At 42.9% G+C, this 18,438-nt stretch overlaps 2 protein-coding genes across 2 annotated transcripts in view; one reads left to right on the top strand and one right to left on the bottom strand.

The window, feature by feature from the left end:
- LOC126558677 (cleavage and polyadenylation specificity factor subunit 4) overlaps positions 1–18,438 on the bottom strand; it is a 500,167-nt gene that overhangs the window by 463,257 nt on the left and 18,472 nt on the right. The window lies entirely within an intron of this gene.
- Positions 1–18,438, top strand: part of LOC126559631 (histone-lysine N-methyltransferase trithorax) — a 113,307-nt gene that overhangs the window by 82,293 nt on the left and 12,576 nt on the right. The window contains exon 2 of the mRNA XM_050215801.1: positions 16,682–18,395. Within this exon, the coding sequence (XP_050071758.1) occupies positions 16,682–18,395 (1,714 nt within the window). The remainder of the gene's footprint in view (positions 1–16,681; positions 18,396–18,438) is intronic.

The raw sequence follows: 18,438 nt of genomic DNA, 5'->3' as shown, positions 1-18,438 counted from the left end.
CTTTCCGGCTCGTTTTGTGACGTCGCCGAAAACTAACCCCCAGTCCTTCGGCAATCAGGAAAAGCCCGCTTTTTAAATGAACGCAACACAAAACACACACGACACACGGAGGGGGGGCCCATAAAAACCGTCCCACAGCATCATCAAACGGAAGCGCACGTGTATCGGACGAGGGTACGAATGGGAAACTCTCCCGTTCATGTGTGATGGGTGGCGGATTCGGTGGATTTTTTATTTTCTTTGGGAAGAATTTTCCATCTTAACTTCCATTGTTCTGCATCGATCACATTTAGTCTGGTGGCATCTTTCGGTCGGCTGGAACCGTTGCGAATTTCCTTAAATATATCGAATTAGACAAACACCACCACCGCTGCCGGAGCTTGAAAAGGTTTAATGGATTTCCTCTGTTTGATTTTTATTGCCATCGATTCGTTTGTACTCCTTTTGCCGAACAATATAAGCTACCATTGCGTTGAGAATTGTTGACAATCGTAGCTAATAATGTTAAACTCTGGTTCCGTGCTGGGCAATAGCGGTCTTACCGTATCCAATGCAAACAAGTGCGGTAATTTATGGCTTTGCTTTGCGGGAAAGAAAAGCAAACAAAATTGAAAAGAAACCTTTTACTGCCTAGTTTATGCGATACTTAGATAAAGAGAATTTTATTATCCTTGAAAATCTCAATTCGAGTTGTAATTTAAACACAGGAAACTAGGGATGTAATGGGGGAGTGCCTTAAGTGAAATCAAATACAAATTACTAGCCTTTCCTATTCATATTTAGCAAATCAACCCTATAAAAATGATCGTGTGTTGATAAGACTGTGTCAACAGTGTGTTAAACAACAACCTATAGTTTCTGTTTGCTTTTCATTTTGTTCATCATCATAATTAAAGTCGGTGGATAAAAATTTATAATTTGTTTGTTCATAATTTACACGATTTTTTGTTTGACTGTAGCTGAGTCAACCGTAATGTGTTCCTGCCCATTAATGACTATCGATTTCAATGTAATGTAAGGGGACTATTGTGATGATTAGTAAAAGCACCTATAAACCTATAATAATTTGTAAAAAAAAATCATATTTATTCCACCTGATTTCCATAAGAGTATATGATTTTACTTTGTTAACCGCAAAATCAAATTATAGGAGCTCTCAGTATATGTTTATCCCTAGCTTTTTCGCGTAGAATTATGTAAAAATGCATCATCCGTTTCCATCATGTGGATTTTTGTTATCAGAGTTGTCTTCAAATTTGGCTTTATTCATAGCAAAACTATTCCAACAGCAACTTGTTTGAAAATAACTGTAATGGTTCAGAAAAGATAAATATTTATTGACCATTAACTTGCCGGTCACTGTTGCTCACCTTTCTGTCTACTCATCCGTGAAACAGTCGCCAGCAGCATGCAGTGTGGCAGTGTGGTTTTTGTGTGTGGAAAATTGATTTGCACCGGATTGTTGAATTGATGAGGAAATGCACTTTCCTTCCGCCGTCCTTGTTCCCCTTTCTTCCATCACTCTAACCCCCCCCCCCCCCCCCATTCCCCGTGACGGCACAGTTTATTTCCATAGAATTAAAAAAAATCGTACCCTCTTACCCGGGCTAGGCCAGTGCGCACACATGAACACCCGATGAAAAAGGGTATTAAATGCGTTTCCGCAGGTCACGTTTAAATAAATCAATATTTCAATTTTGATACTTTCGATACGGTGTTCTTTCCTGTGCGTGTGTGTGTGTGCTGCGCACGGACCACACCCCTCAACTTGCCTCTCGCCATCGGAAAGGAAATGGATCCATCCATCTGGCTAACCAAATCCTTTTACGTCCCATTTGGTGCACGCACAGCGTTTCGCCGGTTCACCGACCGGCACGTGGACATAACGCTGCACTTACTTAACGCACGCGTCATCAAATCCCAACCGCAACCGCAATGTTTTGAATAGAGTTCGACCGTCCCCCGGGGGGAAAGGATTCGTGGCCTGACGAACTGACTGGCTACCCATTTTCCTCTGATAGAGGGACCCTGATGTTTGCTGTGATGTTTGGATGTGAATAATTTCCACTAATAAAGTGATTTCATATTTGTCCACATCAGTCACCGACCCGTCAGCCGTTGGGGCAAAAGTTTTGCATTTCCATTCTCTCCCGGTGTTGGAGTGGGTGACCATAATTTTATCCCTTGATGGGTTTGATATTTGAGGTTGAAAGGCGGGATAAAGTGGGGTGGATCACAGAGACATCGTTCATATTTTATAATTTTTGGATTGTGGTGCTGTTCGGTTGGATTAATATTAATGGTGCTACGAAATGTAAAGCTCTTCGATGGATTTATTGGCGGAACTGTGGAACGAATCAGGAGGGTGGGAATTGATGAGATTTGGCTCGTCAAGCTCATCGTGTACAGGAGAAGGTGCAGAGGATTGTATGCATCAGATCAAACACAGAGAGAAAGTCTGACCGGAAAGTGATTAAGCAAATAATGTGGTGAACGTTATTGGTGTGCTGTGCCCGGTGTGTTGCTTTGATGATGCTACCAATAATCCTTTTATAAAGGGATTTTTGTGTACTTTAATTAACATCACAACAGGGTAGAAAAGGAACATTTGGGACGCTGGTGCGTGCATTTATCGTAATGTGATCAATTAAAACATTTCTATAGAAGCCGTTGTAGCCGGTTGAATTGATGCGTAAAAATTGTATTGTGTGTCGCCATTTTTTTGCCATGTAATTTGATCGATTGAATTGGAAGTCGTGCATGCCCAACTACAAATCGGCATCCCGTTTGCTCGTTCGCATTTGTTTAATGTGGTTTTAAAGGAAACGCACATCGATCGTCACGCTTCGGCACAATGGCGTTCAACTCATTAGGGACGGTAAAATAACACCTTGTGTGTGTGTGTTACAAGGGCTCCCCGGAGGACTTTTTCCGTTTCTCTTGGCTTTGGCCATCAGGCAGAGCAAACGTGTGCGTGTGTGTATGCATGCAATTGAACGCTTAATTTATCCATCTCCCCCTCCAGCGCATCTAGATCGTGTTGGTGTTGGTGTGTGATATTCCTTCCCGTCTGTTGCATCCGTTGCATCGCGAATATCCGGTTTGTGCGGAGTATTCTCACCGCGCAAGTAGAAGAAGCATGATAATATTCTTTCACAGCTTCATTGTGTGTTTCGATTTCGCGCCTTTCCAATGGCTTCAACAGTTCTTGCTCTTTTGCTCGCACACAACGAGTCGTCGATGTCTCAACGTTTCGGAAAGCACCGTGGGTGTGCACGCCTTTCTCCCATGTTTTATTGTGCTCCTTGCCCCGTCCCGTGCTTATGCAATGCTCCACCATTATCCAGCTTCATCCGCAACCCTGGAAAGCCGGTTCTACCATTCACATTCCACCGATCCATCCACCCTACATGGGCGTCCCTTCACGCTTCTTTACACGATGACGATGGGACGGACGGGAATGATTTTCGGATGATATTTTTGCAAAAATAAACTCCCTCCCTTCCCTGCAGCAATGTGTGTATTGTTGCGTGAGAATGTACGCTTGCACGCTCGGGATGCGTGCAGTTGCAGGGAAAGTCAACAGCGCAAAGAACACATTGTTGTAATGTGGGGCGCCCAAAAGGTGAAGAATGGGCAAGATATTGTGTGGCACGGTGGGACAGTCTAAAGTCAAAAATAAAGTATTAAGCATGGTTTCAGTCAAAAAGTTGAAATTTTTAGTCGGCAGCTGTAACATTCCGTTTGTGAAAAATAGCCGAGCTTTCTAGGACATGGCGACAAAAATGATAAAATCTGCAAAAAGTAGATTTTAAATTGCATATTTGCAAATTTGCTCTTCATAATTATTATTGTTGTTTTTATTGCTATTCTTGTTATTATTATTTATTGTTCGCCTCAATGGTTTAACAATAACTAAGCCTGACCAAATGGCCTGATCCTCTAACGTATACACCACCAAGAAGTAGAAAAGGATAAGAATTGGATTAGGGGTTAATGAGGTGAGAGCAACAAAATAGTTAACTCTGATGAAGTCGAATAGATGAGAAAGGCTATTGAAGGACCGAAGACATACGAGAAACGGACTGTCAGGACTGTGTGCGCTGCTGAAGATCGTAGAGATCAACGGCGTAAAGAGGAGAAAGAGCAAGTCAGTGACACCGAGGAGTATTCTTCTTCTTCTTATTGGCTTAACGACCTCAAAGGTCATGCCGGCCATCGATATTGGCTTACTAGACTGCCGATACCACGTAGTTGGTTAGTGAGGCTTCACTACGGGGGGAAGGACCGGATGGGATTTGAACTCTGGTCCTGCCGTTTGAAGACTGGCGCCGCTGTCGCCTACACCACCGGGCTGCCCCGACACCGAAGAGTAGTTCAGCAATAAATACAACATGAGCTAGGATCCGGATACTCTTCAACGATTCCAGACCAAGCATTTGACGCCGGATAGCATAAGATAGTATTCGAGAATGCGCAATATCTCAAAACCATCTGAACACAACTCTCGCTACGTTCAACGTGAGATGATGGAAATTACATTAGAGCAAAAGTCAAAGAAGTTGGCGTAATAGCAACAGGAAAAAGGACTCAAGAAAGGGTTGGATTCCTGCAAGGGCTAGCAAACGTTTCAGTCCTCAAACTTGAAAACATTTACAAAAAGAAAAAAATCCTAGACCACAAGGATCGAATGACCACTCAAATTTTTTTCTGGAAGACTCATGGATAAGCCGCAATCAACATTATGAGAGCCCGGATGAATCGAGTTTCAGTTGTAGAAACTCATTCTAATCTTGGAACTGAGATCGATCTTAACGCTGCCAAAAAGCAATTCTTTCTTGTAGCAATCATGTCCACTACCTGTCCCATCGTGCCTCGGAAGCTTCAACTTTTGCGCGCCACCCATCCTTACAGCAATTGCATCATGCGTCGTCGGCTTGCTGTATGTTGTCTCTGCCCCTTTGCACGCTGCACTCCTGTGGGTGCATATTACGCTGATGTCGAAGGGCACCCAACTCCCGGGACTCGCCTTTGCATCTCGCTCTCGCTCTCTCTCTCTCTCCCTTTCACTCGCGTACAAAACCAAACAACACGCACAAGAATATGCGGCACGAAAATCGTACCCAAGGAGTGTGGAGAGTGTAGTTGAAGTTGCGTGATTATTTTTGCCCTTTTTTAAGCAAAACTATTAAACCGGAATAATGTTTCTCGCTGGTTTGTGGTGCAGCGAGCGAGCAATAATAAACCGGTGCTGGTGCTGATTTTTTGTGTTGGTTTGTTGCGCAATGAGCGCTTGATTATAGCGATTATTATGCATTCTTACCGTGTATGGGAAGGTTTCGAACGATGCGATTCTGTGTGAAGTTTTGCTTTTTTTTTTTTTTTTGTTGCTTTACTTCACACAGGATAAGAGTTAATTTTTATGGGCCAAAAAAAAACCACAAACCGGGTTCATGTTTTTCAATGTGACAAAATGGATTCTGTGATTTTTGTTGGTTTTTTGTTCCACCATTTTTTGTGCCCACCCTGATCGGTGAAACAAGTTGTCATCGAACGGCTCCGCAACGTGGAATTCGAAATCGATAAGAATGGCAGTTACCAAAAGCATGCAACGACAAAAAAAATGAACAGCGTCCAATGCACTGAGCTTAATATAAATTGACAAAAGTCGCGTCATCGCTTGGGCAAATGTCTCGAAATCGCACTTAAACGACGGCCCCCACGGGCCGGGAGGAAACTGCTTTGGGCGTTAATTTTATTTTTATTTATTTGCCATGCCAAATTGCATGGTGTGTGTGTGTGTCTGTCTTGCAGATGAATGCAAAGAGTGCATGCGTGTCAAACGTTACCCGCTGGTGTGCACATCCTTTCTGCAGGTGTGGTTTTGCTGATGGTGCCACACACCACTTTCTCCACCCAACCCAACATCTCACCGGTACTCGGTACGGTCTTCGGTACAAAAAAAAAAAATCCGTACTGAGCGTTCTGCTGGAACTGTGCACCGAGAGGGTAAGAATTGACAGTAAAGAAACAGCCAGAACATGGAACAAGTTTCAAAGAATGATGTTGTTCGTTTTTTAAGGGTCGCGTGTGTGTGTGTATATTTGGTGTACCCATGCGTTTATCGGATGCATTTCAAAACATAACGAAACGTAAGAGATAAAAAAAAGTACAACCCGTTGATACATGTTCGACTGGTTGGTTGATTTCCTTTTCGGGCAATCGAAAAGTTTTCGCATCTTTCACGCACCGGTCGTTCTTTCCGAGTCGGTTCGGTTTGCTGCAGCGTGCATTGCATGTGGGATACGTTGTATCGTTTCTTTTTTTTTTTTTTTTTGTTAGGTTTCAAACGTTTCCAAACGATTCGTACCTTCGTTTTGTGGATGTGTCCGGATAGATAGATATCGTGTCTTTTTTCCGTGTTGTCTCCTTTGGATGTCTCCTTTGGATGAGAGATATTGAGAGGTTTTGCCTGGTGGCTTTCGAATTTCCTTTTTTGGGGTAGAACGATTATGGCAGCCTGGATCTCGAGACATTAACATACCATTTCAGCTGCTTCTTCTGCTATTTTAAGGGTTTGTAAAAATTATCATCAATTAATCTTTGGCCCTCAATGACTGATGATGGGTGGCTGTAATTGTGGTGGTGGGAAACGATAAAACGCTGCAGTTGCAATTTATTGCGTTTGAGTAATTGTAAAGGAACTGTTTGAAGACACATTTGGAAACGGAAAATTTTGCAAAACTTACGGCTGGAGGTATCTGAACAGAGAAGAACTTTGCAAATTGCTGTTTATATTAATTCCTGAAATCCGGACCGTCCTCCCGTAGTGAGGACTGACTATCCAACTACGTGGCATCGCAGAGTCTAGTAAGCTATTTGATCGCCAGCGTAACCTAGAAGGTCGTTAAGCCAAGAAAAAGAAGATTAATTCCTGATAAAAAATTACAACTTCATCTCTACAAGTCAAGTTAAGTGGCACGAGGCTCTTGTGGAAGTCTGAATCCATATACTTCCGCCATATAATCTATTTCATTTATAAATTTGATTTTCAAATTAGATCCAGATTAGTGTCAACAGCTCCATCTGTACTCTCGTTAATTACAATATTTTTACATGAGGTCCTTACGAAGATCTTAATCCATTTCATCTGTAATTCATTTAGTCCTGTAACAACAAAAAACGGCACAGCATCGATTCCAATAAATTGGTACAACAAAAGCGTGATTTCATCGAAAAAGAAGCTTTTTTTTAACGATCACCCCCAATGCGTAGCGTCCGTTCTGCGTAATTGAAAAAAAAGGCAAACCTTTTAACTGTGTCTGTGCGTCTTTTATTTCCCATTTCCCGCCAGAACTTGCATGCGGTACATGGTTATGCCAGTGGGGGGAGCAATACATAAATACTGCAATTATGCTACATCACGCGCGTGGTATGTCATGGGTTTTGTGCGTGTGTGTGCACTCTGCACTCTGCAACTGCACTCACCATCACACCAACAGAAGGGGAAACGCACACAAACGTTACGCATTAAATACGAGTGGAATTAAAAAACTCGTTTTCGGGAGTGATCAGAAATGCATCAATGCAGTAAAAAGTGCAAGAGAGTGCAGGAGAGGGAACGAAAAAAAGGTGCCATTATGCGCCATTAAAGCCGGGGAAGGAACATAAGACATGCATTTTTCGTCGATCGATGACGGACTGCACAAGTTGTTTGTAGTTTTGTGGTCGAGAGAATGCCAATTGCATCTACTGGCCAATAAGAAATGATAATAAAATTTTACAACCCTCATCCACAACCCGTAAGGGGAGGACCGGTGGGGAGTAAAAAGCTTTTGCTTAATCTCATTATCAAACCGGATAATGAAAGCAAACCAGCGAGAGAGACAGAGAGAGAGACGGAGTTTTGCATTTTGCAGGGATAATCAAATAAACGATTTTTATTACGTTTCGGAAGGAAACATTTTATATACGCAATGATGCTGATGCACTTTACTCATCCCATCTTACTTTTATTTAATATGCACTCCCCGGCTTCATCGATTCAATCAATCCATGATAGACAGCGGATTGACGTAAAATCAATTCTAAAATTAAAACCAAATTTCTGTTTCCCGCTGGTTTCCCGCTCGCTCGCCACACAGCACACCCAGTGAAACGAAACGGAACTATATGGCTGCACCAACTCTCCAACGTCCTTGCCACGGAGTGAAGTGTTTTCACATTAATCAGTTTATGTCATTTCATGTTCACTCGCCAACCCAACGAATCCGGTAGAAGGATTAATGAAATCCCTTTATTGACAGCTGCTTTAATTGTGGAACATAAAATAATATCGGTTTGGAGTTTTACTTATTTTTCTTCCTCATCCATTTTTTGGGTTTAAATGCTCGTTACCAGTGTGGAAACCAGCAGACGAAAGTGTAATGACGCGTTGAAAAAAAGCCGTTAACGGTGAAATTCGAACCGAAAATTAAGCGTTCTCAAACGGTTCGTCTGTGCACTGGTGCAATACAAACACAAACACGTACGAGAAACCTTCATTGCGTAACCTTTCTCTCGGTTCCTTTCGAAACCTTCGAATTGCATCGCGGAACAGGTAAAATACGTTGCCACCAAAAGGCACAACAAAGGGAAGGTCCAGTTCCAGAGTCCGCGCGGGAAGAACGTAACAGAATCATTATCCAATCAACTCTTGCAGCTTTGGAAAAACTTACACACACACACCTTTCAAGAGGTGCATTCTTTGGTGCAATTGCAAAGATGGAAGTGCAAGGAAAAGGCAAAGTAAAATGTCGAATGTCGCCCGAGTAAAATGCGAACCAGGAATTCACGTGCTGCGAAGTCGAACGCGGGAGGTCGAACGCGAATATTCGCGGAAAGGAAAATGAACCGGTCTTTTAATGGTTCTCGTCCCCCCAAATCCCCCCCCCCATCCTCCCCTCCCCGCAAGAATGGATGTCGATAGGGATGAGAAATAAGAGAGCACATGATCGTTGCGGCCCGTTGCGATCTCTACACGCTGATACGGATTGATACGCTTTTACGAACATTTCCTACTTGTTTGCACATTTCTTGTGTAAGTAGTGGGCATGGAAATGAGTATGTAAATAGAGTATGCACAGTTTTACACTTTTGCTTCAATTCAACTAAATGGTACGTTCACTACTGCTTGCCTTGCCTTTCGCTCAGCTCCTGCACACAAGCCATTTATAATCGGCTTTGGAGGTATTCGTTTGCGTGTGTTTGCTGTTCTCTTTAAGATTTGTGGCAAGTAAAGAAAACTAATAAACTAAAGAAAAATTCCTCAAGAAAAATAAGAAGAAAAAAGACAAGTCAGGCAGCGAAAGAGAAAAGTTTTTGATGGTTCATAAAGGTGGCGTTGATTAAATGCTTCATCCCTGGCCGTATGATGGAGATGCGCGCGTCGGAATGTGTAGAATTGTTGTCGTGTTGGCACAACAACTATTTGCTGCTAAGTCAGTTTAAATGAAGCTTGATTGGATCAAGTTGATTTGGTTATTTTTTTTTCTTTTAACGCAAACTTGTAAAAATTGTTTCCAGTTTCGTGTGGATCATTTCTCTATCTCTTTGTGTTGTTAAAATTTGGTAAGCTCACACAAGTAGCAAGAAATTAATTGAAAGCTAGATCGATTTGGAGTGTAAACTCAGGTTTGGACGTATTTTTGCGCCAGGATTAATCTAAGAACAGCACATAAAAGCTACTCGCAAAGCATTGGCGCGTTCGGTCGAGCAAAATTGCAGCCTGTTCGCGCCTTACGGTTAGGCTATCCGCACGCGTACACCCGATTAGAAGGAAGATCGGGTGAAGATGCCAAAATGAATTATTAGGATTTTAGGATTAGGAAATAAAAATCAATTGAACGCTCACAAAAGAACCTTAACACGTTGACTGCCACGTCAGCCACATAGTGGCTGACAGGTTTTTTTTTTTTTCGATCGGGCCGCGTCAGCCATATAGAGGCTGACACATTCAAATTGAAACAGCCAAGTTACGCGAGATAAATTCGCACATATTTTGATTGGATTTCTTTAACAGTGCTTTTCTGTAGTGGTTATTCTTACTAAGAAAAAAAAAGAAGTAGTTCAATTATATTTCTATTCTCATTTATTCAATAATCTATAATTATATGATATCGGTGTTCATTTATTCATCGTTTATTTTCGACGAACAATTTTAAAACACTCAGCACAAAGTCCAGATTGATCGATTGAAATATGGAGTTCTTGTTGCGGACTGAAGTTTGTTGTATTTTTGACGAGTATTTGTTACAATTCAGATCTCTTATGAAGATGTTTTTCTTTGTTGCTGTTTTAAAAACCGAGGTTCCCTACAAAAGCGCGATTCTTAGCCTAGATTCCTCATAAATGCTATCGTTTCAAAGCGTGATTCGGTGGCCTGGCGGGCAGTTCAGAGGACATGTTGTATAGTGGCAGTCAACGTGTTAAAGCGATACAACTCTTCCAGTCACAACACGTTTTGAAAGTGGAAGTGGATTCTTCCACGCCTCAACACAAGCTGATACAAATATTTAATATAAAAACAATTCTTTTTTTTCTTGTCCATAAAGAACGTCCAGCCTATTATTGCCATTGCAAGAATAATGTTTACATTTTCTTTCCATAGAATTCTTTCATAATTTCCTTTCTGTCTTAATGTATTCTTGTGTCTAGCCATTCTCCTTAAAATTACCCATTCAAACATCTTGTTCTCATCATACACGGACGAGACGATCTGCTCGCCGCATTATAACGTCTTGATTTGTAATTTAACATTCATCCCACGCTGAAGCGTTTAGTGGCCATTCTAGCATACATCAACAAATGAATAATGTGGTACCCAACAAACGACCAGGCGTTATCTGACACAACACAAGAGGTGTGCGTTTATATTTGCATACAGTTGTCGTTGTTTTTTTTTTTTAAACATTATTCCCTCTTCCCATCCACCTGTAAATTGCTCGTGTTTGTGTGAATCGGTGGAAAATTGAATGCTAATTAGTGTGCAATTATTAGCATACTACCGGTGTGGTGTTTGCGGTGCGCTGGATTTATTTATCCAATTTCACCTTTTAAGCTCCATTCGTAATTGTGTGTTACGTTAAGGGAAGGAAGAATATTTTTTTGTGTATGTGTGTTTTTAGTTTAATTTGCAAGAAAAAGAGCCCAGACGAGCCTGTCAACGGCAGTTAGATATAAAACTGAAAACTGCATAAATTTTCCAGCCGCGAGGTTGATGGTTGTGTTGAGTTGGCAACATTTATTGTCGCTGGAATAATTAAAACTTCATTACGATCACACCACCACCACGCCGATAATGATGCGCACCTCCCCCGGGGGAGGCTACACATCAGTATGTCACGAAAACACACACTTTATTTTGTCAAGGAAAATAATCATGATCAATAATTTATTGTACCTATCGGTATGTCGGTGGCGCTGTTCGCGCGCATAAATTATGCTCCCATGTCTGTGGGTAAGTTAAGTCAGACTGCATTTGACATGGTGCATCATCAGATCAATCCATCCATCAAATCGAATGAGCAGCAATGCAATTGGAATTTTTTTTTTTTAGGAAATAAATAATTGCAGTCATGCTTTTTTGTTTATTTCGTTTTCTTTTTCAAACAAAATTACATTAAAGTATCATCGTGACTATAATATTGATAATTTGTTGGTAACATTGTCGCATGGGAGAACCATTTTTGTTGTTGTTACTGTTACCATGCTTGCACTTGCATTATTTACCTGTCAGAGATTCTCATTGCGGGTGCAAAAATGTAGAATGAGGCGTCGAATGGTACACCACACATCATGCAAATGGGGTGCAAAAATGCTAAACAAAAAAGGGAGTACAAGCTTGTCAACCAAACCTTCTTGTCTGTCTCACACACATTTCAGCTGTTTGTTTGTCACTCGGGCCCTCGGTGTAGTTGCCTCTGTGGGCTGTGCACTGTTTGTTGACAGCCCTTTTGCTGTTTTGTCGTTTGTTTGGGTAACCTTTCACATCTTTTTTTTTGCTACTAATGGGGGAGGAAGTTTTTTCTTATTATTATGCATCGCATTATGCACCATGCCGATTTTTTTTTTGGTGCATTTGCCTCGTTGTAAATGTTGCTGCATAATAAGGGTAACAGAATATTTTCAACTGCAACATATTCGCACGCAGTGGCGTGTGCAAGTGCATAATGTTTGTTTTAACCGGTGCAGTTGCACACTCACACCGCTTCAGCTACATTCAATGTAACTTGAGTTATTAATTACAAAAATAAGAACAAAAAAAGCCCTCCCCAGGGGAATCCAATTTGGGAAGTGAGTAATAAAACGGAAAGCTTCATATACGCGCAGCGGAAATGCACGAAACTACACGGAAAAGCGGTTATGCATGACATTTTTGCCCGTTGTTGATGCTTTTGATGATTGCCGATCATTTAGAAGGAAGGTAACCTACGTCACCTCCTGCCAACCAAAAGGAGCTGCCTCTTATACCCATTCTCAATCCACTGGCACGTAATTACTGCCTTACGTGTGATGTTAAATATATACATTTTTTTTTAAGGTGGCTTTTCTTCGTTCTTAACACTCGCATCAATTGCAACCTGCAGTGCGTGTATGATGTGCATAATTTTTGCACTCACCGATGTATTTTTTTTTTTTTTGTTGGTGCAATTCCAAGAAACGCTTATCGAGATTACCCGGCACGGCTTCGAAGGAAATGTGTAACCCCATCATTAAACGAGGTGACCTCTTGGCGTACGATTGGATGAATTGGAGAAACATGACCACACATTATTTCTTGCCCCAGCCAGCCTTGACGAATAATGTGCAACACGTGGGACAGAAAAAGATGGAACAGCAATTGATACACACTGCATTCATTTTAACCACCAAAATAATGCAGCAGCGTGGGTCAGGAAATGGGACATTTTTTTTTTTTGCACGACAAACGTGTAATTAATTTTGCTGCTCATATTTTAACATTTCATGTTAACGATTGGAATGGCATTGTTGCATGCAAATAAATTTTTGTTACTCCCAAAAAGCGACTCCTAGCACAGGGAAAACATCGGGCATTGCCTAAATGCATCCATCTCAACCAGCACACCCGAAGCTTAACAAAACGATTAAGTAGAGTAAATATATGCTTACCACTACCGACATGAAAATGGTGTGTGGCATAGTGGCATTATTCGCACCACAATTTCTCCAGCACAAGCTTCTTAGCACAAGAATGAGGAAGGGAACACACATAATACACTCTTCCGTTCCCAACATCATCGGGCTAACGATGTTTCTTCGTCCAGCACGGCGAGTATTGAAGTAACCGAACCTAAAATACTCTAACCACCTCGCTTTTGTACCCTCTATTCTAAAGAGGTTCGGTATCATTTGTGGTAAAAACGTAAATAAACGAAAAAAAATTATGGTAAAAGCGTGCGTTTTCTTTGTGCAGCGTCCGTTGTAGTTTTTTTTTTTGGTTTGCTCCTGAAGAGCTCACGATCGATCATACTCTCGCGGGTTGAGTGCGGGCGCGGTATGCTGTAAAAAGAAGGAAAACTCGTTTTTGCACCATTTGACATTCCATGGAAGTTGGATTTAATAGAAGAAGAAGGTACACAGTAAGAGTATGAAGAGTTCCTTTATCGATAGGAAAAAAGGATGAAGAAGGGGAACGCAGGAGAAGAATGAAACCTTTGCCCTTCGGGACTGAAGTATAGGTAACTTTATTCATCCTCGATCGTTTAACCCTTAATTAATCAGAATATTTCGTTGCCTAGAAGAAACAATATTAAACACCAACTAATTTTCATAGTTGAGGTTCTTATGAATAAATTTTCATTTTTGGCATTTACTAAGACACTTCTATTGGAAAAATTTTTTTAAATGTTTATCATTAATGTTTGTATGAATTGATAATGCTCAAGAATGTCTTTGCTTGCTCAAGATACCTTCGATGTATAGCACTAGATTTAGTACCGTCGCCTGAAAATCCAATCTCTCCGTCTTACCATCTAGACTTAGTTCTAGAATTAGTGAACTCTTACCCCTTCTCCATTGGGATTCAATTGGTGTCACAATTTTTGGGAGTCGATATAATAATATCTGTGAAAGAGTTGATAGTAGTCAGAGAGATTCGAATCACAAAAGAGTAGTAAAAACTCTCCTCGATTCAAACCACAAAAACATTGTAACAACTTTCTCACATTACCACACATTTTTCTTGTTTAACACTGTCAAGATACAAGAGGTACCTCAAGAGATCTTGACCTGCCAATTCTGGATTATCTGGCATGATTTTACGTGAAGCTAGAAAGAGTTTCGTCATTTTCAGATAAAACAAAATTATCGTTTGTTGTGTTCAATACCAGCTCTCTTCGAGGGTTAAGTGGAAAGAATGCCGAGAAAACGGTCAGTTCCCTCTCGGGTTTAAAGGCGGGTGGACAGGAGAAAGGTGTACGACACGACCACAGCAGTAAGACGTACGCAATGAGAAAGAAGGCCGATCGTGTGTACTTACCCTTCAAGTACCACGCGATCACAAGCAAACACCATGAAAACACAAAATTGCGATCGAACCTGAACGCACAAGAACAAGAACAAGCCCATTGGATTGGATTGAGCCTGTCATTGGTAACGATTTTGACTTTAAGAAGTCGCTTTGACTCGCTCTTTCTGTCGCTGCCTCTTCGTTTGCTTTTGCGTCGTGAAAAGCGGGAGCCCCTATCCAAACAATAACGGGTGATCAAAACGAGCATGGGGCTGAATAAAATAAAGAAAAAACGGTCCACCCTTCTTTTGCTTGAACCTTGCAAAAGGTGTCTTTCACATTCGGCACGAACCCGTACAGCTTCCCTCCGTGTCAATCAGTGAGCCACAAACAAGAGGACAGTCTCTATCTGGATGCATTACAAAAGTAAAATATCATCATTTTATCGTCCTTACCGTACCTCGCCGTGCCTTGGCAAGCCCTCGTGATATGATGAATGCGTGCGCAAAGAATAGTCTTGCCTCGTTCCAGGGTTTGTGAAGTCTTTATAGGTGCAACCGCCGATGAAAAGGATGTATTTCGGGCTGACTTGTTGGACCTCCTTGTTCAAGGTTCTTGCTGTAAAAAGAGCGCGATTGCACAGAAGGTTAAACTACGGGTTTGGTTATGATTATTTTATTAGCCTTGCAAGCTTTCCGAACCCGTTGGCGCGACTAGTGAGCGGTCGTCGAAGCACCGGTATCGGTTGCTCAATTTATCATCTTGGCACCGTATCTTGATGAAACTGGGGACTGGCAAGCGCGGAAGAAAATTTGCTCAATTATGTGTAGAGCTTCGCACACAGACACGCTGCAGACTCTTTTATGTTGATTCTCGCTTCCCTGTTCCTGCTGCAGTGCCACATTATTCCATGTCTTCCGAAAGGCGTTACCGCAACAGATGAATAGCTTGCAGTTGAGTGGAACACATTTCTAAAGAATTCAGTGCGTTGTTATCTTCATTTGATTTGTATTAATTATAACACATTCCAGAAGATTGATCGAACCTTCATTCAACCACCCTTTCGCGGTTTATTGCAAAAAAAAAGTATCATTAGGCGGATTGAATGCGACTGCATGCGCGCATACATGAAGTGTTCGTTCGTTTAGTGTGTGCACCATTTACTGGCTGGCACTTCTGCTCGTTCTGCATGGTCACCGGTGTCCTCCAGTCGTCAGGTTTCCGTTTTGCACCGCGTTCCCGCGTGCGTGAGTGATATTTAATCAGCATAAAGAATGTGCAGAACAAGTTTCTGCCCGTAGAAGCAGCGGACGCTTGCTTTGCCCTTTTCTTAAGAAGACAGCAGACACCCATACCGGCTCACCATTTTTATTACATCCCGGGGGCGATTCTTTTCACCAGTCAGTTAGGGAAGTATGCAACTGAAAAGTGCACCCAAGCCATCATGATGTTGGGGTGCTTGTGCTGCCTCTTTCCATCCCCTAACGGGGGCGATCGATATGGGGCGAAAGGCAAATGTTTGCAAACGATGTAAGCGAATTTTGCCATGGCTTCTCCCAGCGTGGTCGTCTCGATCTAGAGAAAATCAAGGATGGTCTTGGTGGTTCGGTATTTTGTTAAAGAATTTTCTTCGGACACACGAAGACTGGGAAGAGGATAAAAATTGTAAAAGTACACACAAATGTTGTTAAAGTGAAATGCGATAAAGAAGCGCTAAGGACTGAAGCTGGTATAAGGATAGGATAGTAGATAGAATCGCAGCAACAGCCACAGACGGTAGTCCTACCACACCAGGACATGCTTTTGTAAATGTTAGTTCAAAATTGAGCGATCGTCTCGTTAGCTCTTTTGTCAACAGAGACCGGCATATAGGAGATAGGACGAAACGGGACAATGGGACAGGGAAGAATCTTTTAACTTGGACCGCATTACAAAGTGTACATTTGGCCAGGCTACCACAATCTTGTAGCGTTGTTTGTTTGCGAAATGTGTTTAAAGTCTTTCGCCCATTTGATGGACACTTGAAATGAATATAATATCCGTGAAGTTTCTAGCCTGCTCCGTAATGTCTTCCGAGCAGTCAGTAATCGCCGTCCTTTGTTCATGCAAATATTGTTGTGCTTTGCGTTCATAAATTAATGTTGCATTTGTGGTTTTTGCGTACAATTGCAGGATGGCGCCAGCGAGAACAACGAGACCGAAAACGGAGTAGATGATAACGATGACCACAACAACAACAACAACAACAACGACGGGAACGACGACGACGAAGAGGAAGACGATGATGAAGAGGACGATGATGATGATGACGATGAAGAGGAAGATGACGATGAGGAGGAGGATGACGATGAAGAGGAAGAGGACAATGAGGAGATGGCGGTAGGAGGTGCAGGGGATGAGTCAACCGCAGCCGGCAGCAGCAGTACCTTCACAGCATCGTCCTCCACCGTATCATCGATGGCGGCAACCACATCAAGCCCGGTCACTATTAGCGGCACGAGTGAGGTTAGGTTAGCCGTCGGTACCGGCCAACAGCAGTCATCATCGCAACAGCAACCGACGATGCAAAGCAGTAGTAGTGGTAACGCACGAAGCGAAAAGCTACCCGCCACCGGAAATGGTTTCGAAATGAAACCATCCACCCTAACGTCGGCGCTGGCGCGACGATGTCCTCCCGGTGTGGCATCATCCGGTCGCGTCAGTCGACAGCAGTCACCGTCCTGCGAACCATCGCTCAGTATCGCTAGTGGTGAAAGTGCAAACAGTAATCCCAGTATTGCCGGTAGCGGTAATAGCAGCACTACGACCGCCCGTGTTCAAAAGGCGGAAGCATCGATGGAACAATCTACAACCATTGCTGACGGTACCGGATGCTGCTCTGCTGAAGCCAAGTCGGTAGCCGCGGCGACACCACTAATGGGTTCGAAACCACCAAACCCGGTGTTACCCGCACCGGCACCCGGCGGCACCAGTGTCGTCACACCAGTGAAGAAGAAAAGTGTCACGTTTCACACCACGCTCGAGTCGACGGACGAGAACATTGTGAAGAAGGTGTACAACCCCGACACGGTTCCGCTACCATCGATCATCAAGAAGGAATGTCTCGCTCGACCGATCCGGCTGAAGAAGAGCTTTAATCGAAAGATGAAGAAACGGCTGCAGCGAGCGGTAGCAGCGGCAGCAGCCGCCAGTGCTGCCGCATCCGCTTCGGCCAGTGCATCCGGCGGGAGCAAAGCGATGGAATGTCTCGTGCGACCATCCCGCCTAACGGAGATCGTGCTAAAATCGAGCAGCAAATCGTCGTCCGGAGTAAGCTCGCTCGAACGTACCGGTGGCTCGGTTGGAGGGCTTGGCTTTGGACTGAAAGCTTCCGAGGGAGCGAAATCATCGGGAGTATCGTTTGGAGCAAGCGGGGAGTCTGTCCCATCAGCACCTGTTACCACAACGGACGGGGGTGATATGACGGGCCGGAATTTGGAAAGTGGTGGTACACAGTTCGGCGATAAGCGATTTATTCTGCCGAAACGGAGCGTTCATTCTAGTCGTGTGATAAAACCGAACAAACGGTTCCTGGATGAGTTTGAGTTGGAGATTAAGAAGAAGAACAAAAATTTGGCCGCGGCCGCCGCAATTGCTGCTGCGGCTGCTGCAGCAGCAGGCACGGGTAGTGGAGTCGGAGGTGCGGGAGCTTCATCTAACTCGACAGTTGGAGGTTTTGGCGCGTTGGGAAGTGGTGTTCATCCGGCAGGAGAAGCTGGAGGTTTGAATGTACAAGGCAGTGAAGGAGATTGTGCCACTAGTGATGAAACGAGGAGAAAGAAGGATAAAAAGAAAGGCGATGAATCGACAGGATCGATAGGATCGTCCGACAAGACCTCTACCATGGGTAAGTAGCAAACTTTCTTTAGAAACATCATCTCTGTAAATGC

The sequence above is a fragment of the Anopheles maculipalpis genome, chromosome 2RL (assembly GCF_943734695.1).
Source record: "Anopheles maculipalpis chromosome 2RL, idAnoMacuDA_375_x, whole genome shotgun sequence".
NCBI classification, from domain to species: Eukaryota; Metazoa; Arthropoda; class Insecta; order Diptera; family Culicidae; genus Anopheles; species Anopheles maculipalpis.
Note: the sequence above shows the minus strand (reverse complement) of the source record. Positions and strands in the feature narration are given on the sequence as shown.